The sequence below is a fragment of the Chrysochloris asiatica genome, unplaced genomic scaffold (genome assembly GCF_000296735.1).
Source record: "Chrysochloris asiatica unplaced genomic scaffold, ChrAsi1.0 scaffold00566, whole genome shotgun sequence".
In the NCBI taxonomy this organism is placed as follows: Eukaryota; Metazoa; Chordata; class Mammalia; order Afrosoricida; family Chrysochloridae; genus Chrysochloris; species Chrysochloris asiatica.
Genome location: NW_006409084.1, coordinates 47,943 through 74,433, shown reverse-complemented (window position 1 = coordinate 74,433; position 26,491 = coordinate 47,943). Strand labels below are relative to the sequence as shown.

The following is a 26,491-nucleotide window of genomic DNA, read 5'->3' as shown; positions in this document are numbered from 1 at the left end:
TACCCTAGTACACAACACACAGACCCACCACACACATGCTCTAACACACTGACACACACTCAAGACACTAATACCCTAGTACACAACACACAGACTCACCACACACATGCTCTAACACACACTCAGACACTAATACCCTTGTACACAACACACAGACCCACCACACACACGCTCTAACACACTGACACACATTCAGACACTAATACCCTAGTATACAACACACAAACTCACCACACACTTGCTCTAACACACTGACACACTCTCAAGACACTAATACCCTAGTACACATCACACGGACTCATCACACACATGCTCTAACCATGAGTCAGCATTGAAAAAGTCCTCCGTCTTGTGTCAGGATTATTTTTAAAAGTAAGAAAGTCATGTAGGGGGTCCTTGACGGATGGAAATGACTCAGAGTCCTTTGAACTGAAGAATGCAGTTGTGCACTCTGGAGGCTGGATCCTGTTCTACCTTCATTGCAGATGTGCTCAGGGAGGAAGTCGGAATCCTGTCAAGTCTGTGTTTACTCCCCCCACTCTCCTTCCCTCTCAGCTCTCTGGTGCAGGGAGACCAAGTCCAGTCCAGGCGGCTGGGGACCCAAGATGATCACCTGGTACATCTGTGAATCTGAAGGAAGGGTTTCAGCTGCTGGGCCTGGTGTGTGCAGCTCCCAGCACTCATCTGCCTCCACGCTGCCCACTGCTCTGCTACCACTGCCGTCTGCTGCCTCAGGTGGCTTCGGGGACGTAGAGAGAACCACCCTGAGACGTCCGGAAACAACAGGCAGGAAATGGTGAGTTCCCTGTACAGCTCAGTTCACCTCTATCAATGGTAGGGCTGGAGGGGAAGTGTGGTCCAACAGCTGTGTGCTGCGAGGCTGGTTCCTCAGCAAGGGGAAAAGATGGCAGCGGGCGCCCAGGGACTGAACCTTAGGCGGTATCCTCAGGCCCTCCTCCAGTGTCACGGAACAGTCCTCTAAACAGATGTACCTTCTCCCAAGTTGGATTCTTGGGGTCACCTTTCTGGGGTGATATCATGGGGTGTTACCATCTGCCAACATGGACCTTGATGTGTTTGTTCTGTGTTCGCTGACAGACTCTTCTGACCAGAGTAGTTTAAAGATGTGGGAGCGCTAACTGTGGATGTTGAGCCCTGGTCCTCTAACATCATCCTTGGTCCATCTCTCCTAACAGTTGTCTTGACTTTCCTAGACACTGCAGCGTTTTCTGAGCAGTTCTCAGATAGCGCCACCTCTGAGACTGTGTTCTCGATTAGAAGGGGAATCCCTGGCTCTTGTGAAGTCCTGGGTGGTACTGCTGCTCACCTGCTGGCACCAAAGACATAGAACTGGGAACATTGGGTCCAGCTGGACCCTATGAAGTCCCTAGACCCATTTTGTCTCTACAGTTGGGACTCTGTTAGCCATGAGGTTTTCAGGTGTGTGGACAGCAGGGACTCCAGTTTAGGTCCTTGTCCCATTTCCTCTGCCTTCAGTGTGTGTCTGAGTCCTTTAACTGTTAACTGTTGTCCACAGTGTTCAGTGAGAATCAAAAAAGTGCATATTTGCTAGAGAAGCTCAGTAGATGTGTGTATTCAAATTCTAGGGATTACAGTTTCCACTGGAAGGAATTTTCTAGATTGTTGGGTTTGTTCAAAAAAATTTTTTTATTGGATGGATAGAAGCATTTCAGACACAGAAATGCTTATTTTAACTGGTGTAAAAGTTACTGTAAAGCTTATTAAATCTTAAAAACATTCTTAAAGATGATATTGAACTGTTTATGGCAGAACTCCTAACGTGGGTTATGCTTTAGCACTTTAGAGACATGAGGCTGTTTATTGGACCACTTGTTTGTTGTGCTAGTACGTTTTGACTTATGCTTGCGCGCGTGTGTGTGTGTATTGTTGTTCCTAAGTAACATCAAGTTGGTTATAAGTCATATCAACCCTGTGAAAGATTTCCGAGGAGTCGCTGCTGAGTTGGAACTGTTGGCATTGTGGTTCATACCAATCCTGCAGGCCATAGCTCCAAGGCAGGCCACTGTATCTATATGTGAATCTATGTCTACACATAGCCCTGTAGCCCATAGCTCCACGGTGGGCCACTGTATCTATACGTGAATCTATCTCTACACATAGCCCTGCAGCCCGCAGCTCCACAGTGGGCCACTGTATCTGTAGCTGTGTCTATCTGTACACATAGCCCTGAAACCCAGAGCTCCACGGTGGGCCACTCTATCTGTAGTTGTATCTATCTGTACACATAGCCTTGTAGCCCACAGCTCCATGGCAGGCCACTGTATACGTGAATCTATCTGTACACATAGCCCTGCAGCCCACAGGTCCACGGCGGGCCACTGTATCTGTAGCTAACTCTCTCTCTCTCTCCATTTAGAATTGCTGTCCCTATTAAAGACCTGAAGAATCCAGGTGCAACCTCAGAGTCCATTTTTCTCAGTACTCTATCTGCCTCACTAACTTGAAGTCAGCTTTGTGTCAGTATTACCTTGTTTACTCCATGAAAGCAGCCACAGCTCCACAGTGATAAGTCTAAAGTTGCAAAGTCTTCCTGACACACAGGCCTTCGTCACGGGCAGGAGCTCCAGGTTGTGTAATTGAAAAGGATATTTCCTTAGTGTCCTCTCCCCAGTATTCAGCTGGGCTCTAGACCACTAATGGTGTCATTGGAAAAGCATAGCCTATTAACACCATGCATATGAACGGAAATTGAATTGTCAACAATTTACTCTTCAGCAAATTGGTCTGATGAACCCTAACTTTACTCAGCTGGAACCAGTTTGAACAATACCTGCTTTAGGAGCTTCATAAGATATGAATTGTTGTTGTTAAGTGCCGTCGAGTCAGTTCTGACACACAGCAACCCTGTGTGGGGTTTCGGAGCAGCGGCTGGTGAGCATGCGGTCCGGGGCGTTACCCTGTGTGGGGTTTCGGAGCACCCGCTGATGAGCATGCGGTCCGGTGCGTTACCCTGTGTGGAGTTTCGGAGCAGCACTTGGTGAACATACAGTCCGGAGTGTTACCCTGTGTGGGGTTTTGGAGCTGCAGCTGGTGAGCATGCAGTCCGGGGTATTACCCTGTGTGGGGTTTTGGAGCAGCAGCTGGTGAGCATGCAGTCCGGGGCGTTACCCTGTGTGGGGTTTCGGAGCATCAGCTGGTAAGCATGCGGTCCGGTGTGTTACCCTGTGTGGGGTTTCGGAGCAGCAGCTGGTGAGCATGCGGTTTGGTGTGTTACCCTGTGTGGGGTTTCAGAGCAGCAGCTGGTGAGCATGCGGTCTGGTGCATTACCACATAGCACTACAGCAGGACTCTGAGCTACAAATAGCTGGTGGGTGTTTTCTTGGGTAAAACGTTTCACAGATCATAGTTGAACCATATTCAGAACATTGAACTGTTACTGTATTGTATGATGAACCTTAAGGTTGGTTGCTGATGGTGTTCAGATGTGTAGCTTGGTCCACAGGAGTGCAGAACACTTTTAGATTTGGGCTGTAACTCCGCGTCTGTGGCACCGTAAGTGCAGAATTGATGTGAGCTGACTTAGAGCGCGGAGTTCACCCTGCTCCTGACAAGAGGGGTCGCCTTGCTCTAAAGCCTGTCGGTTTTCACTCTTACATTGGAGTTATTTTATCAGCCTTTTCTCACTGGAATTGGTACTGCTTCACAAAGGCCACCCTTGTGGTCAGGATTCAGGTGTCATGTTTCTGTGCTTTCCAGGCCAGCAAATGGGAGAGAATTTAGCAGGGGTTGGTGTGTAAACCTCTCTTCTTATGCGTCACTGACAGCCTTAACAGGTAAACTCTTTGCACTCTAGCTAACTTGAAACCTGGATTTTCTTATTTTAAAATCATAACAAAACATGTACTAGTTCCACAGTGTTTACACATGTGTGTTGGTCTCAGTGACCGTGTTATGCTGTTGTGCACGCCTTACATACAGATGGAGCACTGTAGTCTCAGTCAGCAAACACAAGGCCGGGAGTCATTTCAACAGAGGTAGCACTGTTCCTCATGTTGGGACATTAGACTTTTTGTGTGCAGGTGTATGAATTTACCTTTCCTGAGGACACAGGGACTAATTAGGGCCATAGAGTTCTTTCTGAGTGAGGATTGTGCAGTCCTCTGCATTTGTGATTCCTGACTCATGCGAGTTCTGTTTGGCTTTCCCTATTTCTAAAACAGACAGGTATGATGAAAAAACAACTGAGTTTTTAAAATGTATGTGACTGACTTGTAAAAGTTCATAATTCTCAAAAAGCTGTGATAGCAAGTAAACCTGTCACCTCCTGATCTCCCAGAGTTGAAGAAACTATGATCAATTCAGGGCCTTGTGTCGCTAGTTTGTCCGTGTCGTGCTTTTATGGCTGCGAGTGGAAAGCCTCCATTCCTTAGTGTTTCCCAGTTGCTCATCCCTCACTTGCACTCACATGCTCTTTGTTGGGTATTCTCTTTGTCATTCAGAAAGAGGTATGTATGTTCATAAGGAAGTGATTTGAGTCAGCTTTTCTGCTGTGTTCTTTTAAAATTGTTCTAGAAGGTAAAGACGGTAACAAGACTGCAGTTGTTTGCAGTCAGACTGTGGAAAGATGATTTTGCTGGTTGTAAATCTGTGCTATAAGATGTCAGCAGTGAGGAAGTGAATTCATTGCAGTGAAAGGATGAGGCTGGTGAGCTGTACCTTTGAGTAGACTGTCAAATCACAGTGAGCTTTCTGTCAAATGTCCAGGAATGCTCAGTTCCTTGCTCTTTGCTTTTGTCCACATTGGAGCACATGATCCCATGCTGATCTCTGTGTGGGATGTTCTAGGACTCAGTGATTGTTGAGGATGTGGCTGTGGTCTTTACCCAGGAAGAGTGGGCTTTGCTGAATCTTGATCAGAGAAAATTCTACAGAGATGTAATGATGGAAACCTTCAGAAACCTGGCCTCAGTAGGTAAGAATACCTTTACTGAACAAAATAATATACACATCAACTTTGTTCCAGTATTTGGGATCCGGAATGAGAATACATTCTAAAACAAAATGGGCATGGTCACTGATCTGTGGTGCTTATTCATCCTGGCTGCCTCATGAACTAAAAGCTGTATGCATTAAAGGAATTTTCATTTGTCTTGTGTTGGAAAGCCTTTCGGCTCTTTAAGAGTGATGTGCAATCATTGCGGACACTGAGAGATTTGTAGCTTTGGACCCTTGTAGAGAGTTTACATGATTATTTTTCTGCATACAAACTCCTATCTGTCTTATCTCCAAAGACTGTGAGGGGCACAGTGTTGGCTCAGTGTCAGGGAAGTGTTTGTTGCTCTGCGCTGTCTTCCTCGTGATGTGCACCCACAAAGAGAACCCAGTCCTGAAGAAGCCAGAGAAAGATCTGACCAAGTGGGTTCAGGACTCAGCCGGGTCTGCAGTGTCAGGAAGCACCTGGAAAGCAAGAATTTTTTGAATGGCCAGTCTTCAATACATGGAATTACATTTAGAGAAAAACCTCTTTTGAGATGAGGACACAAATTCCTAGATAATTGTTCATAACTTTTCTGATGTTATCGGTCCATTCACCCCTGTAACTAGTGAGACCTTTATTTCTTGTTTTAGTGATATGTGTGTAGTGTCCAGTAGCTTTCATCTCAGCTTGTGTGGTTACATTTATGTCATCACTCGATCATCATAGAAGTATTCCTAATGAATAGCTTTAACCATTGAAAAAGTGCTGCCCAAAACCAGCAAAATGTGGCTAAGCTTTTCTTTATTTGCAGGGTTTTTTGTTCCTTAATCATTGCTTTCCTTTTTGTGTAATATTATGAACTTCATCTTGGATTATTCAGTTTCTGTAAAGTTTAGTGATGGAAAAGAGTTGTCCAGTGAACATATAATGATGGAATACCTGAGGAATAGCACCTGGTCCTCCATGATAGGAGATACGTCTGAATTTCATGACAACAGTGATCAGCATATAAACCAGGGGAGATGTCTGAGGTGAGTGATATTCATACAAGAGGAAATAAGGCCACCCTAGAAAGTCCTAAGGCATCCAGACATATAAACACATACATAACGATTTCTGTGTATATAAGTCACACTGAGTGTGTCGTTGTCATGTTCAGACATGGTAGTGTCCCGAGTCACACTAAGTATGTCGCTAACCACAATCACGAAAATCCTTCATTGTCCTACATTGGATCCCCAAGGTTTATGGAGCCCGATGCAGAATATTGGATTTAAAATTACGTCTTTGTCAAATTTTCACAATAAGATATTTTCATACATGGGTCACGTATGAAATATTTGAAGCGTCCTTTACTTGGATATAGTGATCTCAAAAGTCTTACGTTTTAGAAAAAGGTGATTGAAATCATAATATTGCAGCTAGATGATTTAACCATGCATATTTAACTTGATTTATGTTTGGGAACAATGAAATGGGGTCAAATTTATTTCTGAAATTGTGTTGCCTATTCTTACAGAAGTCATACATTAGAGAACATTGTTGAAAATAATGAAGACAATCATTTGAGGAAAATCCTCTACCAACTTCCAAATACAGCTGTGTTACAAAGCATTTCTCCAAATGTAAATCCTTTTGAATGCTGCGTGTGTGGACACACCTTCAGGGATCACTCGTCACGTGACCGTCATATGCGATCTGACGGTAGATGCAAAACCAAAACCTGTCCGTGTAAGGACCCTGGAGAAGCAGTACATTGTCCCTGTCTCTTATCCACTCCTTTAAGAAAACATAAAGAAAGAAACCAACATAAACGTAAGGCACAGGGCAATGACTTTATTTCTGCATCAGTTCTTAAGAAACCTGTGAGAAATCTCGCTGGTGTGAAACACCATGAATGTAGTGAATGTGGGAAAGTCTTTAAGAATTCTTCAGGCCTCATTACACATGTAAGAACTCACAGTGGAGTGAAGCCTTTTGGATGTAAGGAATGTGGGAAAACCTTTAAATGTTCCTCAGCCTTCACTGTGCATCTTCGGACTCACAGTGGAGAAAGGCCTTATAAATGTGAGGAGTGTGGGAAGGCCTTTAGTTATTCTTCACAGCTTTGTAAACATAGAACCATTCACAGTGGAGAGAGACCTTATGAGTGTAAAGACTGTGGGAAAACTTTTCGCCGTTCCTCACACCTCTCTTCACATCTAAAAACTCACACTGGAGAGAAACCCTATGAATGTAAGCAGTGTGGGAAAGTCTTCAGTCAGTCCTCAATCCTCACTATGCACCAGAGAACTCACAGTGGAGAAAAACCTTACAAATGTAAGGAATGTGGCAAATCCTTTCATTGTTCCTCACACCTCATCACACATATGCGAACTCATAGTGGAGAAAGGCCTTATGAATGTAAGCAGTGTGGGAAACTCTTTAGTCAGTCTTCAATTCTCACTTTGCATAAAAGAACTCACAGTGGAGAGAAGCCTTTTAAATGTAAGGAATGTGGGAAGTGCTTTAGTTCTTCCTCAGCCCTCACTATACACTTAAGAACTCACAGTGGAGAGCGGCCTTATGAATGTAAGGAGTGTGGAAAATGCTTCAGCTGTTCTTCACACCTGAGGGGACACATGCGCACTCACAGTTTAGAGAAGGCCTATCTGTGCAAAGAATGCGGAAAGTCCTTTAAGTCTTCCACACACCTTAATTCACATATGCGAACTCACAGTGGAGAGAAACCTTATGAGTGTGATCAGTGTGGAAAAGTCTTCCGTTACTCGTCAGCATTTGCTATGCATAAAAGAGTTCACAGTGGAGAGAAACCTTACAAATGTAAGGAATGTGGGAAAGCCTTTACTTGTTGGTCAGGCCTCATTACACATGAGTGAACTCACAGTGGAGAGAGGCCCTATCACTGTAAAGAATGTGGAAAAAGGTTTACGCAAACCTCATCTCTCAATATGCACAAAAAAACTCACAGTGTACAGAAACGTTATGAATGCAAAGAATGCGGGAAAACCTTTAGTTGTTCTGAAACTGTAACTGCACACATGAGAATGCACACTGGAGAGAAACCTTACGAATGTAAGGAATGTGGGAAAGCCTTTATTTCTAAGTCACGCCTTGGAACACATATAAGAATTCACAGTGGTGTGAAGCCTTATGAATGTAAGGAGTGTGGGAAAGCCTTCAGGGATACCTCAGCCTTCACTATACATAGAAGGTCTCATAGTGGAGAGAAACCTTTTGACTGTAAGCAGTGTGGGAAAGGCTTTAGTTCTTCTTCAGCCCTCACTATACATCTAAGAACTCATAGTGGAGAGAGGCCTTATGAATGTAAGCAATGTGGGAAAGCTTTTATTTCTGCCTCTTTGTTAAACACTCACATTAGACTTCACTAAAGAGGGAGGGCTTAAGAATGTAAAGTATGTGGGAAAACCTTCAGGTCTTCCTCACACTTCTGTAAACATAAAAGAACTCAGACTAGAATTCTTATGAATGTAAGAAATGTGGGACAACTTTTTCTCATTCCTGAACCTCGCTTTATATTATATATAATATAAAATATAAATATAAAATATTTTAATATCTATCTATCTATATAAATAAAAATATTAAAAAAAGAACCTTCAGTGGAAAGACTCCCTTTGGAAAAAGTTAGATGTTTCATGCTTTTAGCATTTCAAGTCTCAAATTTCCCCAAGTGAGGGGCTAAAGAACAATTTTTTTTTTAGTAAGAAATCATTATCAACCCAAAGAAATGCTCAGTACAGCTAATCTGTGACTTTGGGATAAATGAAAGTCCTTTGTATTTGTGCAGCTATGCTGATCAATATTTATTGCTTTTTTAACCGAAGTTACATGTTACCTTTCTTAATGATTTTTAGTATTTCAAGTAGGCCGCTATGCCTGTAACCTTAAGCTAAAGTGTCTTTTTGATGTTGTTTTGTATATTATTAAATGTACTACTCACCTTGCATTTGGTTTGAAAGTGTTTTACTTCCATATATAATACATGCTCTTCCATTGCTTTCTTATTTTTCCTTTTATAATTTGTATCTTTCTAACAGTGTGATATTTTCAAACTTTGCAAATATTTGTATTGTACAAATATTGCTGGAAATTGTAGGAAATGATATGGAATGTATAAACATTGATATCCTATGCATCGGTGCGCTGAAATGGACTGTAATTGGCCATTTTGAATTGACAATCAAATGATTTACTATGCCAGGGTTGACAAATTGAAGAGGAAAGGAAAGGTGTCGCATTCATCATATAAAGAACATACCAAGCTCTGTCATTAAGTTCATTCTTGTCTGTGACACAATAATATCCGTACACCTAAAAAAAGACCAGAGTCCTGGTGTGACACTGTGAATTAATGTGCTGGACTCCAAAGTTGGTTTGAACTACATGATTGGCGGTTCAAGCTCCCCCATATACAGGGTTGTTAAGAGTCAGAACCGAGTAGGTGGCAATGAGAAGCAACAACAAAGAAGACCAGTTATCCACTGTTAAAATTCAATTAAACCAAGCACTGAAGCCAGTGAGGATGAAACTGAAGAAGTCCATCAACTTCTTCAGTCTGATAGTGATCAAACATGCAATTAAGATTGATAAATACTGGGGATTGGAATTCCAAGGAACTGGAATTCAAAACAAAGAGGAAGGATCACTAGTTGGAAAACAGTGGCCTTGTTGATAGAAACAATGCTGGAGACTGCATGATAGAATTTTGCAAGACTAGTGACTCGCTCATTGCATATACCTTTTTTAAACAACATAAAAGACAAGTATACATATGGACTTTGCCAGATGTAAAACACAGAAGTCAAGTTGACTACATCTGTGGAAAGACGTGGTGGAAAAGCTCCATCTTATCAGCCAAAACAAGGCCAGGAGCAGGCTGTGGAACAGATCATCAATTGCTCATTTGCAAATTCAGACTGAAGCTGAAGAAAACAAGTGCATCAGAGCCAAGTATCACCTTGAGCATAATCCCACCTGAATTTAGAGATCATCTGAAGAACACATTTGATGCTTTAAAGCTAAATACTAAAGACCAGAAGAGTTGTTCAATGACATCAAAAATATCATATAGGGAGAAAGCAAGAGGTCATTAAGAAGAGACCTTTTCTGGATGACAGAAGAGACTCTGAAACTTGCTTTCCAGCATAGATATGCTAAAGCAAATGGAAGTGAGGAAGTACAGAGTTTTACAGAAAATTTCAAAGGTCAGCTCAGAAGACAAAGTCAAATATTCTAACAAAATGTGCAAATGCCAAAAGGGAAGAACACGCTCAGCATTTGTCAGGCTTAGGGAACTGAAGAAAAATAATCAAACCTCGACTCGCGGTATTGAAATCTATGGGCAAAATACCGAATGATGCAGAAAGCATCAAAAGATGGAAGGAATACACAGAGTCACTGTATCGGAAAGAATTGGCTGCTATTCAACCATTTCAAGAGGTAGCATATGATCAAGAGCCAGTGATCCTGAAGGAAGAAGTCCTAGGTGCATTGAAGGCATTGGCAACAAACAAGGCACAGAGAATAGATGGGTTATAAATGGAAATCTTTTCAACAAAGTGAGGCGGCATTGGAGGCAATTGCTCATGTATGCCATGAAATTTGGAAGATAACTACCTGGTCAACGGAATGCAGAAATCATCCCACAGTTGTCTTTGATATCCCATGTGAGTAAAGCTTTACTAAAGATAATACAAAAACAGCTGCAACCCTACATTGACAGAGAACTTCCAGAGGTTCAGGCCAGATTCAGAAGAGGAAGTGGAATGAGGGATATCATTGCTGATATCAGATAGATCTTGACTGTAAGCAAAGAATACCAGAAAGCTGTTTTCCTGTGTTCTATTAACTATGCAAAGGCTTTCAGATTGTGTGATTCATGACAAGCTAGGGACAACATTGCAAAGTATGAGTCTTCCAGAACACTTAATTTTGCTCATGTACATAGACACACAAGCAATTGCTCGAACAGAGCAAGGGAATACTAGTGGTTTAAAATTAGGAAAGCTGTGCACCAGGGTTTTATTGTTTCACCATACTATTCAATCTGTGTGCTGAGAAAATCATCCAAGAAGCTGGATTATATGAAGTAAAACCTAGTATCAGGGTTGGAGGAAGACTCATTAACAGCCTGTGATACGCAGATGATACAACCTTGCTTGCTGAAAACAAAGAGGACTTAAAATACTGGTGAAGATCAAAGGCCACAGTTGTCGGTATGGGTTGCACCTCAAAGTAAAGAAAAAAAAATCACCACTGGACCAGTACAGCATATAAATGGAGAAAAGATTTACGTTGTGAATGACTTCATTTTGCTTAGATCCACTATCAACATTCATGGATTAAAGACCTAAATGAGGAACCCAGATCTATAAAGATCATCAATGAAAAATAGGGACAAACAGGGTATTTGATACATGGCATCAATGCACAAACATACCTGACAACACAGAAATAGCAGAAGACAAAATAATACAATCCTCTTTAAAAATTAGACTTCTGTGTGCAGCAAAAGATTTCACCTGAAGAGTAAAATGAGAACCCAAAGATGAGGGAAAATGTTTTTGGCAAGAACATATCAGACAAGGGATGACTCTCTAAAATTTATAGAACACTTCACACCTCAAAAAGAAGCATGTAATCCAATTAAAATAATGAGCAAAGAACATGAACAGACATTTCACTAAAGAAGACATTCAAGTGGCTAGTAAATATGAAGTGCTCAAGATCATTAGCTGTTGGTGGTGGTGTGCCATGGATTCAATTCCAATTCATAGTGACCCTGTGTAGGTTATCCGAGGTTGTAAATCTTTACAGGAGCAGAAAGCCTCATTTTTTTCTCCCATGGAACATGCAGTAGTTTCTAACTGATTATCTTGTGGTTAGCAGCCTGACTCATAACCACTAAGCTACACCAGAGCCATTAGGGAGATGCAAATCAAAACAACCAGATGTCATCATACTCTAACATTGATCATGAAGTTAAAAAATAATCATGGGAGAGGATTGTAGAGACTGGGACCCTCCTGTACTGCTGGTAAAATGGTGTAGCCACTGTGGAGTCCTGGTGTGGCACTGTGGGTTAATGCGCCAGACTGCAAAGCTGTTTTGAACTGCAAGGTTGGTGGTTCAAGCTCACCAGCTGCTCCTTGGAAACCCTATACTGGGTCGCTATAGGTCGGAACCGACTCAATGGCACATAACAACAACTGGAAAATGGTATGGTGCTTTCTCAAAAAGTTGGAAATACAAAAAGTGGACTACCCAGCAATCTCTCACTTGGTCTGTAGACTAAAGAAATGAGAGCCGTGGCATGAATAGATATATGCACACCAATGCTCATTGCAGTAGTATCCCAGCAGCAAAAAAAAAAAACGGAGACAGCCGAAATGTCCAGCAGCGGAAGAATGGTTAATCAAACTTGGGTACATGCATACACTAGAGTACTGTGCAACATTGAAGAATAACAATGAAGCTTTGAAACACCTCATAACTTCAATGAATCTGGAGGACATTATGCTGAGTGGAATTTGTCAAATGCTATGTGAAACCACTGTTGTGAAAAGTTAGGGGGAAAAAAAGTTTTCTGGATAAAAGAAACATTCTATGAATAGCACCAGGGGTTTGGATGGGAAATGGAGATTATTCACAGAGTAGAGGGTAGGTAGACACATGTTAACTTGAGTGGGGGAATGCAAGATACAACCAGAGGGAGGTTGGCAGAGGAAAGATGAAGGTCGTGGAAGACACAGGAGGAGTGCAAGAGGTAAGGGGAATAGAGGTAAATGCTGTTAACTGATGGCACATCGGTGGGATTGTCATCATTGTCATTACACACAGAGTGGGGTTTATAGAATGGGGAACTGATGATCTCTTCTGGAAGCTTTTACTCAAAAAGTTAAAAATAAATATCACATACACACACACACACACACAAACACGCTTTGTCAAAATCTACCCTCACCCATATGCCTCGTGGCATCCTAACCTCCAGGAAACTCAAAAATGGCCAAACTTTTCTGCAAGGTGGTTTGTCACCTCACAGCTAGCAGTTCTGAAACTACTTTCCATCTAGTCTAAGATTCACAAATAATGTATTCTGGGTAATGAGACCCAGAAGATTCCTACTAGAAAAACTAGTAACATATGAAGTAACTGATAAGGCAAAAATTAACTGTGGTGTTAGAAACCAACACATTTGTTTATAGAACATACAAATAAACATAGGTGAGGTATAAATACGAGTCTTTGTATAGTCACACCTAGTTTTTCCCACATTTAGGGCCCAGGAATAATAACCTATTTTCACCGAATTTTGATTAATAGCCTTGTGGACAGAGTTAGACTGCCCATAGCTTTTTCAAGACTAATTTTTATGAGAGTTGTTAAGTGTTCTGTCCCTTAGTGACCGTGTGTAGTAGGGTTTCTGAGGAGCAGCTGGTGACCTTGAGCTTCCGACATTGCAGTCCAGCGCATTACCTTACAGTGGTACAACAGGACTCCTTTACAGGAGTGGACGGCCACATAATTTTTCTGGTGGAACAAGTGTTGTGTCGTAAACACTGACCATTTTAGTTAACAACTATCTTAGTTCTCTAGTGTTCCTACATCAGAAATACCACAAGCAGATGACTTTAACACACAGAAATGTAGTCTCTCCTAGTTTACTATGAGGGTAGTAGTACAAATTCAGAGTGCCCACTCTAGGGGAAGACATGCACGTTGTCAGCTCTAGGAAAATGTTCTTGTCTGCTCTCAGTCTCTGTACAGCCCACATATTTGGAAATCTCCATGTATTTTGACATCTTCCCCTGGATCTCAGAACTTCACAGTGAAGGGGCCCCAGGTCCAAAGAATGCACTCCATTCCCAGGCCTTCTTTTTGATGGTAACTGGTCTCACTTCTGTGCTCACTTCTTTTTCCTCTTATCTCTTGTAAGATAAAAGGTGTTGCATGCCTCATCCCTGGGGATCAGGGTCATGATGGGACTCGGGGATGGAACGCACCCTTAATCCTCATTGGCTCCTCAAGTCAGATCCCATCATGGAGAATCATCACATAAGTTCTAAACCACAGAGAATCATACCCCAGACAAGTTGCCATATATTTTGGGGAGACAAAATCCATGACTGCTTAGCGCTTACCTGCAATGAAATCAGGACTCTAGCTCAGGAGACGCGGAAGGTGAATGCGTGAAGGTAGGTCATAAAGTGTTTGATGGAACAAGTTCCTTTAGGTCCAGTCATATGGTAGGTGGACTTGTATTGAAACAGACATGACAGATGTTTCGATGGCATAGACAGGATATTCACTTACTGTGTTCTATCTATACCTACTGCCTAAATCGTTGTTTGTAAATATGATTTTCTAATAAAAGGAATCCAGGATGCTTGGACAAAAGTCTCATTTCAAAGCTTGGACAAGAAAAGGAGAATGTGAGGCTCAAACACATGTAGAAAGTATTTTACAAATTATAACAGGGCATGTAACAACAAGCAAAAAACACCTCAGGAACACATCATGTATTATTACCTATTTTTGTGATTTCATCTGCGACTTTGTAGTACATTGGTAGCTTCCATGTTGCGGTTTTTCTGGAAGTTCTACTACTGCTATTTCTCATAACTTCAGGGTGAGACGTGATGGACACATTTTTGAGGAGCTTTGAGACAAAGATACACTCGGAAGAAGAAATAGGTGGTCCACTTCTAAGGAATTAGTCAGAAAAACGTATGAATAGCAAAGGAACATTGGCTAATTTAGTGCTGGCAGATGAGCTACTCAGGTTGTAAGGCACTCAAAAGAAGACTGAGGATAAGTTCATGAAATTGTAGCAATTATGCTTTTTCCTCTCTTCTTTCCCCCTCTAGTTGAATTCTGATCATCCAGCCATTAAAGCTAGGTCAAATGTGTACTTTCTTCAAGTAAGGGCATTTTTGTGCATCTCCCCTCACTTCATATCAGCTGGACACTTCACTCTCCTTTCTAACCCTCTGTGGCTATGTCCCTGTCCATGGGCTAAGTAGTCCCCAGGTCTTACCATACTATTGGCCAACCAGGTCTCACTCCAGATTGACAGGAGTCTATTGAACGTGGTTGAACTCAGCCCACATCTTCATTGCTGCTTTTTCCCCACTTCCCCTCATCAGTAGACCAACCTGGTTTCCAGCAAGATTACAAGCCTGTTCATGTATTTCTTTTGAGTTTCAGTCTTGGAAGGGTTTTTTGCCCTGAAGGGACTTGATTGCTTGCCATGATGGTTCCCCTGCAGACAACTTGCTTGTTCTTGTAGTAGTCAATCAGACTGCCGTTTCTGTTTTTTATTTTTCCTGCTGGTCTTTCTTTCAATAAGTGTCTTCTGTTCCTCTGCTCCAGGCTGGTCTGCTTATCTTTTCAAGTGGAAATTTCCCACCTCAGAATGTTCTAGATGGGGATCAGGATTCTACCTAAGGTCTTATACACTAACAAGGCTCTGAAGGACGCCTCTTTCACTAAGCAAGTTCTGATACCCCTTTTAGGTATTCCAATCAGTTATAGGCTGAAGATGGACTTAAAACTTCCTATAATCTTGTTTCTGGCTATTCCTTTCTCTCCCCTTCAAGTGTCTATTTTACAATAAAAGGCAAGGGAAACCAAGATTCATAAGGCATCCAAGCATCTTAACATTATTTCCCCTCTTTTACCCATTCAGACTATGCCTCAATCCCTGTATCACAGAACCCTGTTGTTCCAAGGTTGCGCATACATCACTATTTACCTCTGCCCCATTTAGCCCATGCAAACCTCCCTAAATGTTCTTCTTTGTGCCTTGTTCTTCCATTCCCCTCCCACTTCTTGTGTATTGCCCTCCCCCAACACTAGAGGAAAGAAAAGAGAAAACATAAATAAAAGGGGGGGAGGAATCCACCCCCCCCGAATTAAAGTGTAATTTGGTACAATTTGATGAACTTGACCTATACTTATGGATGTAGTAGCTTAAAACACCAACTAAGAGGGAAGGAATCTTCACAGCAAACATCATTCCCATCCCCTCTGTGCACTGGGTTGATAGGGATGGGCAACATAGACTTTGGCTACCTAAAATGGGGTGGGCTATAAAGGCATGAAGTGACTGGCTTACAAGTTTTCAAGAGAGAGTTAATTTCGGTGGGGGTGGGGGAGATAGAATCCCCACTGAGTGATTTTCAACCTGTTTGGATGAGGCTGGTGAAAGGAGTTGGGGATAAGATTCTTGTGGTTCAATAGTGAGTTAATTGTTATCATGACTAATTGCGATCATCACAACTGTAAAGGTAGAAGTTTTGTAGCAAAAGAGGGCAGTGGTTGATCATGCAGTCCAGGAGCGCAGGACTGAAGGACCATAAAGAAAAAAGAGCAGGAGTGGAGTGTGGGACCCTACCCAGAGAAGCAGGGACTCCAGAGATGGAGGCAGAGATGACGTGGAGAGACAGAGCAGCTGAGGACTCTACACTCATGGAAGGAGAGGAGCTGTGTGTCGGCAGCTGGGGGGCAGACTTGCAGGGTATGTATGCCCTTTGGGTGTTTGAATGATTGCATATTCCTGAGTGTTTTGGTGTACATAACAAAAAAATGGCAGCAAATACTGTTGAATTATGATACATGGAGGAGATTATAATCATTACAATGAAACAATATGATAGGAAGCGTGTAAAGCTGATGTTCTCCCATGGTAAACTATCAATCAGTTCACAAAAAAAACTTTAAAAAAAGCTGTTTCCTCAAAGTAGAGTTGACCTTAATGATGTGGATGGAGCAAACAGAACCTTCTATTGCTGATGGGAGATAATGCAAACTAGAACATCTATCTGCAAACATACATTAAAAATCACAATATGGAATGTACAAAGTATGAATCTAGGAAAGTTGGAATTCTTCAAAAACGAAATTGAACATATAAAGAGTGTTATAGGATTAGTAAGCTGACATGCACAGGTACTGGCCATTTTGAATTGGACAATCATAAGGTTTATTATGCCAGAAATGATAACTTGAAGTGGAATAGCATTGTATTTATCATCAAAAAGAGCATTGTAAAATCGCTTTTGAAATGTATTGCTGTCTCTGGTAGTGTTAAATGTATATGCCTACAAGGGAGACCTTTATGTCAAGAAATTTGGAAGACAACTATCTGGCCCACTGATTATAAGATATTTGTATTTATGCCCATTCCAAAGAGAGGTGACCCAACAGAATATGGAAATCATCAGACAATCTCTTTGATACCCCATGCAAGTAAAGTTTTACTAAAAGTAATACAGAAACGGCTACAATCATACATTAACAGAGAACTTCCAGAGGTTCAAGCCGGATTCAGAAAAGGCCGTGGAACGAAGGCTATCATGGCTGATGTCCGATGTATCTTGGCTGAAAGCAGAGAATATCAGGAAGATATTTACCTGTGCTTTATTGACTATGCAAAGACTTTCAATTGCGTGGATCATGACAACCTATGGACAACATTGTGAAGTATGAGTATTCGGGAACACTTAATTGTGCTCATGAGGAATATGTACATGGACCAAAAGGCAGTTGTTCGAATAGAACATGGGAAAATAGAGTGGTTTAAAATTAAGAAAGGTGGCAGCATCAGTGGACTCAAGCATAGAAACGACAGTGAGGTTGGCCCAGGATCAGGCAATGTTTAGTTCTGCTATGCATAAGGTCACTATGAGTACCAACTCAATGGCACCTAACAACAACAACAAACAAGGGAGACCAGTTAACACAACTATTATTCAAATTTTTGCACTAGCTGTTAAAACCACTGATGAATAAATTGAAGTCTACCAAATTCTTCAATGTGAACTCAATCCAACATACAGTCAAGCAATATTGATAATTACTGGTGATTGGAGTGCAGGGTTCAAAATAAAGAGGGAGGATCAATGGAAAGATCAGTAGTTTATCACAAAATCTCTGTGATTAAAAACAAAGCTTGTGATACCGTGATAGAATTTTGGAAGCCCACCGACATATTCACTGAGAATACCGTTTGGTTTTTTTCCAATAACATAAACACCAACTATACACATGGACCTTTCCAGATGGAGTACACAGGAAATAAATGGACTGCATCTGTGGGAAGAGAAGGTGGAGAAGCTAAATAACACCAGCCAAACAAGTTCAAGGCTGACTGTGCAACAGACCATCCATGGCTTCTATTTAAGTTGAGGAAGAGGCTGAAAAAAATTTAAACCAAGTCCATGAGAGAGCGAAAATGCAACCTGAATTTAAAGACCACCTCAACAACAGACTTGACACACTGAGTACTAATGAACAAAGAATATAGGAGTGGTGGGATGGCATGAAGAACACCATACATGAAGAAAGCAAAACATCATTGAAAAGGAATAAAAGAACAAAGTGGATGTCTGAAAAGACTCTGAAACTACTCTTGAACTTGGAGTAGCTAATGTGGATGAAGAGAATGAAGAAGTAAAAGAGCTGAAAAGAAAATCTGAAATGGCATCTTGAGAAGACAAAGTCAAATATGATAATGAAATATGCAAAGACCTGGAGTTGGAAACCAAAAGAGAATAATACACTCATAATTTCTCAAGCTGAAAGAACTAAAGAAAAAAATATGAAAGTCTCAAGTTGCCATATTGAAGAATTCTTTGGGCAGAATATTGAATGATAGAGGATGCATCAAAAGAAAATGGAAGGAATGCAGTTACTTTAGTTAAAAGAATTGTTCTATGTTCTATATCCTCATAAATTTACTTTGCAATTTGCCCTGCTTCTGCATTCTGTTTTTTTTTTTGTTTGTTGTTGTTGTTGTTAGGTGCCATTGAGTCTGTACCAACTCATAGCGACCCTATGCACAACAGAACAAAACTGCCCGATCCTAGGACAACCTCACAATTATTGCCACTCTTGAGCCCATTGATGCTGCTACTTTGCCAATCCATCTCGCTGGGTGTCTTCCTCTTTTTCTCAGACCCTCCACCCTACCAAACATGATATCCTTCTCCAGGGAACAGTCCCTCCTGACAATAGGTCCAAAGTATGAGAGACGGAGTTTGGCCATCCTGGCCTCCAAGGAGCACTCTGGCTACACTTCTTCTAACACAGATCTGTTGATTCCTTTGGCAGCCCATGGCACTTTCAATATTCTCCTCCAACACCATAACTCAAAAGCATCGATTCTTCTACGGTCTTCCTTATTCACTGTCCAGTTCTCGCATGCATATGAGGTGATTGAAAATACCATGGCTTGTTCAGGCTCACCTTAGACCTCAAGCTGACATCTTTGCTCTTCAGCACTTTAAAAAGGTCTCGTGCAGCAGATTTGCCTAATGTAATACGTTATTTGATTTCTTGACTGCTACTTCCATTTGTCTTGATGGTTGAGCCAAGAAAAATGAAGTGGTTACGAATCAGGCTGCTGAACTTAGGGTCAGCAGTTCGAAGCTACCAGCTGTTGCACAGGAAAAAGACAAGGCTTTCTGTTCCTGTAAAGATTTACAGACTCGGAAACCCTGTACAGGGTTGCAATGAGTTGGAATGGACTCCAGAGCACATAATCACCAATTTAAAAGAATTTGATATTTCTGTTGTGATTTCTTTGTTCCAGGTGTTCTTTAGAAGTATGTTGTTGGTGCTAACTCTCTTATAGATGTTGGGATTTTCCAGATGACTCTCTTTTATTGGTTTCTAGTTAAGTTATGTGGTGAACTCATCACATGCTTTGTGTTGGAAGCTACGCAGTGTCCCGTTGTCTGGATTGGCTGTATGTTTGTATCAGTTCACCTGCTGATGGACGTGTTGGTTGTTTCCATAGGTGTCTATTGTGAACAGTGCTGCAATGAATAGTGTACAGATTTCTCTTGATTTTCTGCTTTCAATTCCTTGAGTGTTTTCCAAAAATTGTGCTACTTGACCCCTCCAAATCCTGAGACAGGGATCCTAGGAGAGCCTTGTGGAAGTTACAGACATTCACCCCAAGACCTTTCCCATTTTATAGTCTGTTTTCTGTAAACAGACCACCATAAGACCTCTGTGTTTTCTCCCTAGTGCAGGCTTACTGGCTTTACCCACCTTGAAGGATAACCTTTCCCTGGGGCTGGAAACTGCAAAGCTTATGAAGGCCATTCCATAAGAAGATGTGTCACTGGGGGTTAATGTAGTGCACTGCCAATTTGCTCAGAAACACAAGATTAGTGATTCAAGCTCACAAGTTGCTCCTTTGAAACCCTATACATGGACACTTTGGGGCAAAACCAACTCAACAGCACTTAGCAACAACAGAGACTTTTGTGGTGGTATCAATCCATCTTGAATAAATGCTGCACCTGCAGCTTGTTACCATGTTGTTGCTGTTAAGAGCCATCCAGTAAGTTTCGACTCATAGTGACCTTGTGTAGTAGGATTTCCGAGTAGTGATATGTGAGTTTGAATTGCCGACCTTTGAGGTTCAAACAGACGTTGAGCTTCTACAGTGCCACAACAGGGCATGTTGTTGTTGTTGTCGAATGCTGTGGAGTTGGGTCTGACCCATAGCACACCTGCTTAGGGTTTTCTACGGGTGGCTGGTGAGCTTAAACTGAAGACCGTGCATTTCAACCCAACGATGCAGTCCAGAGCATGGCCCATCCTAAATGTGCCATTTCCCTGAAATCCCCGCCTGTCTCTTTGAATGAACATCATGCCTTTACCCCACCCCAAAAGTTTTTCATCCCCAGCCCAGCATTTGTTTGGGGACATGGGGGCACAGCATAGCCATAAGCCATCCCCGACTTCACTTGCAAACCTCTTTCCTATAATAAACATTTGCTGATAAGGAAGTAGTACCTCACGTGACTCTTCTTACTCAGTAGAAGACAAGAGCACTCTCTTGAAGGCTGGTCATTTATGGACCTTGTGGAGTTGGAGAAGATATGACCACTCAGGGCCCTGGGTTGCATTTTGTTGTTGTCTGTGTGCATCTTTGGCCCTTCCCTAGGTGTGATGGGAAAAAGGAAATGCTGCTGTTCTGCACTGTCTCCAAGTTGTTAGTGCCTCCCCTGTTTCCTGCTTATGGAGGGTCCACTTAGTCTATGGAAGGAGATAAAATGGATTGTTATCGAATAATAAGGAAATTTCTGTAGTTTCTGATGTACTTTCTAATTGTTCTAGACCATAGAGAGAGAGGAATAGACTGCTGTTGGTCACAGTTAAACTGTGGACATATTGTTTCAGGATGTTGGGAGTTTCTGAGACAAGATACTGTCAGTGAGGAAGTGAATGTAGACAAGGCCGATGGCTGTTCCCTAGAGCACACCTTGGAAGAGTGCAGAACCTCGTGTGAATCAGCTGTGGTTGTTCCCTAGAGCAGACCTCGGGAAAGCGCTGAACCTTGAGTTACACACCTGTGACTTCTCAGTGTCGTGGAACTGTGTTGTTGCACCTATTGCAGTGCACACTGCCTTGCTGATCGGGAATGTGTGGGATGTTCTAGGACTCAGTGGTCGTTGAAGATGTGGCGGTGGTCTTCTCCCAGGAAGAGTGGGATTTACTGGATCCTACTCAGAGGAAACTCTACAGAGACGTGATGATGGAAACCTTCAGAAACCTGGCTTCTCTAGGTATGATTGGCATCTTTTTACAGTTCCTTAAGTGCACAATAATATTTTACTCATCAATGTTGCTGAATTACATGGGATGAGCAGTGGAGATACATTGTTCCATAAAAGAGGCAGTTCCCTCATCATAGGGAGTTCACATGCCTGGGTTTCTCCATAAACAGTTGCTTTATGTATTAGAGTAAATGTTCTTTTCTCTTGTGAATAACAGTGTTAAGTGTAAACATTATCTTCAGGCATCGGTTTCAGGCACTGAGAGATTTGTGGTACCTTTCTGAGAGCTTCCTTGTGTTTATGTGTTTAGTTGAATATGATTATTTTGCTGCAAATCATCTAATACTGGGTCCGTCTTCAAAGACTCTGAGGATCCAAGAACCGCCTCACTGTCAAGGAAATGCTCATTGCTCGTTAGTGCTGTCCCTCACGATGTCCGTTTCTCCGTGATCCATGTCAGCTCTGCCTTTTTCATTTCCACAGCAGCAAAGGGACAATCCCAAACAGCGGAGAAAGGACTCACTTAGAGACCACTGTGTCAGGACAGGACACATTTTTAAAAGGACCGTTTCTGAATGGAGGTGGGGTTGATGTTTGAATCAGTCACCTAAAAAGTTTTGGTTCTGCTGAAGGCACAATTTCACAGACAGCTGAGATTTCTTTTCTGACATTAGCAGTTCTTTCACAGCTGTGGTCTAAGAGACCCTTTTCCTCATTTAGTGTCGCATGTGTGTTGTGTCTAACAGCTCTCTGTTTAGCTCCTTATTCCTATGTCTCACTGTGACTCAGTCCTCACAGAAGCATCTCCTAGTATACTGCTCTTTGACCATTGCAAGGTGTTGAAACAGGACATGCGACTGCACATGTTTAGGGGAGCCCTTTCTTCCTCCCCCCCCCCCCGCCCCAAGTCATTCCTATTTGTTTTATATTGTGGAACTCAACTTGAATTATTGTGTCAGTGTCTAGAAATCACCATGATGGAGAACAGTTATCCAATGAACAAATAATGGTGCAATTTACAAAGAATCACACCTGGTCCTCTATGTTAAGTGAATTCACAGCGTCACCTGGCAGTAAAGGTCACCATGAAAACCAAGGCAGACATTTGACGTGAGTGTCATTCAAACAAGGAAAAACAGTGTCTCAGGTCAAAGTCCTAAGGTGTCATGACATTAGAATACACTTATATGGGGGGACGTTAAAAAGTTCATGGGGAAATCCCAGTATCTTTCAATCCCATTTTTCTACAATGATTTGAGGCCATTTTGTCAGTATTTATGAATCTGTACTCGGGCTTTAAATATAATGTACAGTAATTGCTAACCAGGCTAAGGTGATAGGTGCCTTTCATCGTGGGGCCTTTTTCCATTGAGTTGGAAACATTGAGCAGCGTGACATTCAAAGATGGTGGTCGACTCCCACCTCTGAATGTTTGTTGCTCTCCGCAACTCTACCGATCTCCCACTGTGGGTGGTTGTGTTGCTTGCCTGATATGGAGAGCAACACGCATTCAAATTGGTAGTTGATTGCCACCTGAACCCAACACCATGGCAAGTTTCTTAATCAGATCAAATGTCAACAGACAAAAGACTTGCTTACAAGACATCATGGCCACTTCTCTTCTTTATGTCAGAAATTGTTGAACCATGACAGAATGCTGTGAAACTGATCATAGTGATAGTTTTGGGAAAACATAAAGAGTAATTATGTTTGTGCTAAATGATGAAACATGAGACAAATGAGGGCAGAAACCATGCATGCTCACTGTTTGGAAATTGCGAAATGGGAACAATCTTCTCTCCAACACCATATTGCCTTTTTTTTTTTTTTTTTGCTTTTGATTGTGCATTAGTTAAAAGTTTATACTACAGCTCATCAGTTTGACCTTCACACTGCCTGTCATTCATTCACAGAACTCACATAATAGAGAACCTCTGTGAAGGTTCTGAAGGCAGACACTGTGGGGAAACCACCAGCCCGATTCCAAGTCTTACTGTGCGCCAAGGAAATCCCAGAGGTGTAAACCATTTGAAATGCTGCAAGTCTGGAAAGGTCTTCATTGATCATTCAGCATGTCTCCATCAAAGCAGATGCAATACCTGTCCGTGTAAAGAATGTGAGGACATCTGCAGTTCTCCCTCTCATGTAATCACTCCTATGACAAAAAACCCAAAATGTCAAGTCTGTATGAAAGATTTCATTTCTATTTCAACCCTTCCGAGTCCCCTCACAACAGTCACTGGTGAAGAATGCTATGAATTTAACGAATGCGGAGAAATGTTCTCATCCTCAGAAGATGGGAGAAGTCAGCAGTATGAATGTAAAGATGGGTGTAAAATCTATCATTCTTCTTCATCTCTCATTTTGAATGCAAATTTTCACCAACCTTATAAATGTCAGAAATGTGAGAAAGATTTTAGTGAGGCGTCATTACTCATGCAACATGTACAAGTTCACAGAGGAGAGAAGGCTTATGAATGTAAAGAATGTGGAAAAGTCTTCAGACAATATTCACACCTCACTAGTCACATGCACACTCACAGTGGGGAGAAGCCCTATGAATGTAAGGAGTGTGGGAAAGCCTTTAAGCATTCCTCACTTCACAGTAGACACATGCGAACTCACAGTGGAGAGAGGCCCTATGAATGTAAGGAGTGTGGGAAAGCCTTTAGCCGAGTCTCCAACCTCACAATACATAGAAGAATCCACAGTGGAGAGAGGCCCTATGAGTGTAAGGAATGTGGGAAAAGGTTTAATCATCCATCACCCCTCAGTTCACACAGACGAATCCACAGTGGAGAGAAGCCTTATGAATGTAATGAATGTGGGAAAAGGTTTACTCATCCCTCAACCCTCATTTCACATAGAAGAATCCACAGAGGAGAGAAGCCTTATGAATGTAAGGAATGTGGGAAAAGGTTTACTTATTGCTCAACCCTCGGAATCCACAGTGGAGAGAAGCCATATGAATGTAAGGAGTGTGGGAAAGCCTTCAGATATGCCTCACAATACAGTACACACAAGCGATTCCATAGTGGAGAGAGGCCCTATGAATGTCAGGAGTGTGGGAAAGCCTTTAGTCAGGCCTCACACCTCAGTATACATAAAAGGATTCACAGATAAAAGACCACTTATGTCAAAAATTAGATGTTTTCTTCCATACTGCTACTGTGATGTAAGCAATGTTGAAAAAAAATGCGCTTAATGTGAGCAAAGTTCTCGGAGAAACATGACAGTTTCATTGTAACAGCAGGGATATATCCTCATCAATGTCTGTGACTTTGTCAGTCCATGATTAATTTTACCTTTCTTAAAATCCTTGGCTATTATAAAAAAGCCTCATGAAATAGCTTTGAGCAAATGTTGTTTTTTACTTTGTAATGTTTTGATTGATGTTATTTTGTGTATAATTAAGTACAGTGATGTTGCCTTGTGTTTAAGAGTGTTTTCTTTTCATACATTTCCTTCAATTCTATCATATTTTGAGGATGATTTCCTTAATTTTATACTTAAGTGTCTCATAGGGTGATACTTGTGAGACGGCAGCTATTCTGATTTCCATAATACTTTGGCTTGCTATTAAGTGTAGTTGAGCCCCTTACAACTCATAGTGACTCTATTGGGTTTCTGAGGCTATAAATCTCTGCAAGACAAGAAGGCCTCATATTTCTCCTGCAGAGCAGTTGGTGTACTTGAACTGCTAACCGTCAGCTCACAGTCCACTTCTAATCCACAGTGATAATTACTACCCCTGATTATTACTACTCTGGTGTTTGCCAAGGTTTGTGTTCCAATCAATTCTTGTATGCTTATTAAATGGAATTCTGTAAGAAATAACCTTCGTGAATGTGGCAAGGTTGCTATGGGTAGGAACCGACTTGACAGCACTTAACAACATACATACCTATATGTATTAACAATACATATATCGACATCTTTGCTCTTAAACAGTTTAAAGACAAACAGATTTGTCTTTCTCAACAAATTGTCTGATATCTTGACTGCTCCTTCTGGGAAGATACACAGCCTCCGAAACACTGAGGGACAGTTGGACTCTGTCCGATGGCGCCACTACGAGTCACAATTGACTCATCTGCAGTGGGTTTTCTGGATGGTTTCCCAGATACGAATTCCTCCTCCAGTGGACCAGAACGTTCTAACTGTGAGAGGCTCTGATCAGCCGCTTTGGTCTGCAAGCTCATGGCCGGCACAGGGACTAAGTTTTCTCCAATATAGAGATAGGAGTGGACGAGGGGTGGGGTCTGCCCTGGGTATCTGGGTATTCCATACAGTTTGCACTCAACTGCAAATGTTGCTGTGGGAGGTTGGAATCTCCCCAGCAGCACTGTGTATGAAAGGCCTGGGGATCTGTTTGCAAAAAATAAAATCAGAGTCTTTGAAAACACAGTCTGAACACATAGTGTTACTATGTGTCTGAATCGATTATACCAAAACCACACACAGCACAGAAACCTAGAGGATGGAGGTCTCATCCTACCCTGCTGTGCCAAAGAAGAAAGACCTGGTGTTTAGATTCTGTAAAGATGACCCAAAAATCCAACAGAGATCACTTCAATTCAGGCCAACATGGGTCATTGTGAAGCTTAGTAAACTCCAGGCTTCTAAAAATGGCAGTGATCTAAATGATGGAGGTTTGGCCCTACCCATGGGCTGAGTGGGAGAAAGGGCAGGCAATATATCATTTGATAACCTTGTGGAGCACAGTTTTACTTTTAAGCATTCATGGGTGCACCATGAGTAAAACCAACTAATGAAAACTCATCCACTGAGAACCCTGTGAGCACAGTTCTACTCTGACACATACAGGGCACCAGGAGTGGGATCTACTTATGAAAAATCATCCACTGAGAACCCTGTGGGCACAGTTCTACTCTGACACACACGGGACATCATGAGTGGGATCTACTTA

At 41.9% G+C, this 26,491-nt stretch overlaps 2 protein-coding genes across 2 annotated transcripts in view; both read left to right on the top strand.

Moving 5' to 3' along the window:
* The window catches only part of LOC102812276 (zinc finger protein 571-like), a 24,682-nt gene extending 12,404 nt beyond the window's left edge, over positions 1-12,278 (top strand). The window contains exons 4-6 of the mRNA XM_006877707.1: positions 6,812-7,736; positions 7,989-8,287; positions 12,274-12,278. Coding sequence (XP_006877769.1) covers positions 6,812-7,736; positions 7,989-8,287; positions 12,274-12,278 — 1,229 coding nt within the window. The remainder of the gene's footprint in view (positions 1-6,811; positions 7,737-7,988; positions 8,288-12,273) is intronic.
* A 435-nt stretch (positions 12,279-12,713) lies between these two features.
* Positions 12,714-24,684, top strand: LOC102811882 (zinc finger protein 420-like). The gene is made up of 3 exons (XM_006877706.1): positions 12,714-12,749; positions 21,444-21,570; positions 23,855-24,684. Exons 1-3 carry the CDS (start codon positions 12,714-12,716, stop codon positions 24,682-24,684), a joined length of 993 nt encoding a protein of 330 aa, XP_006877768.1.
* Positions 24,685-26,491: the final 1,807 nt, after the last annotated feature.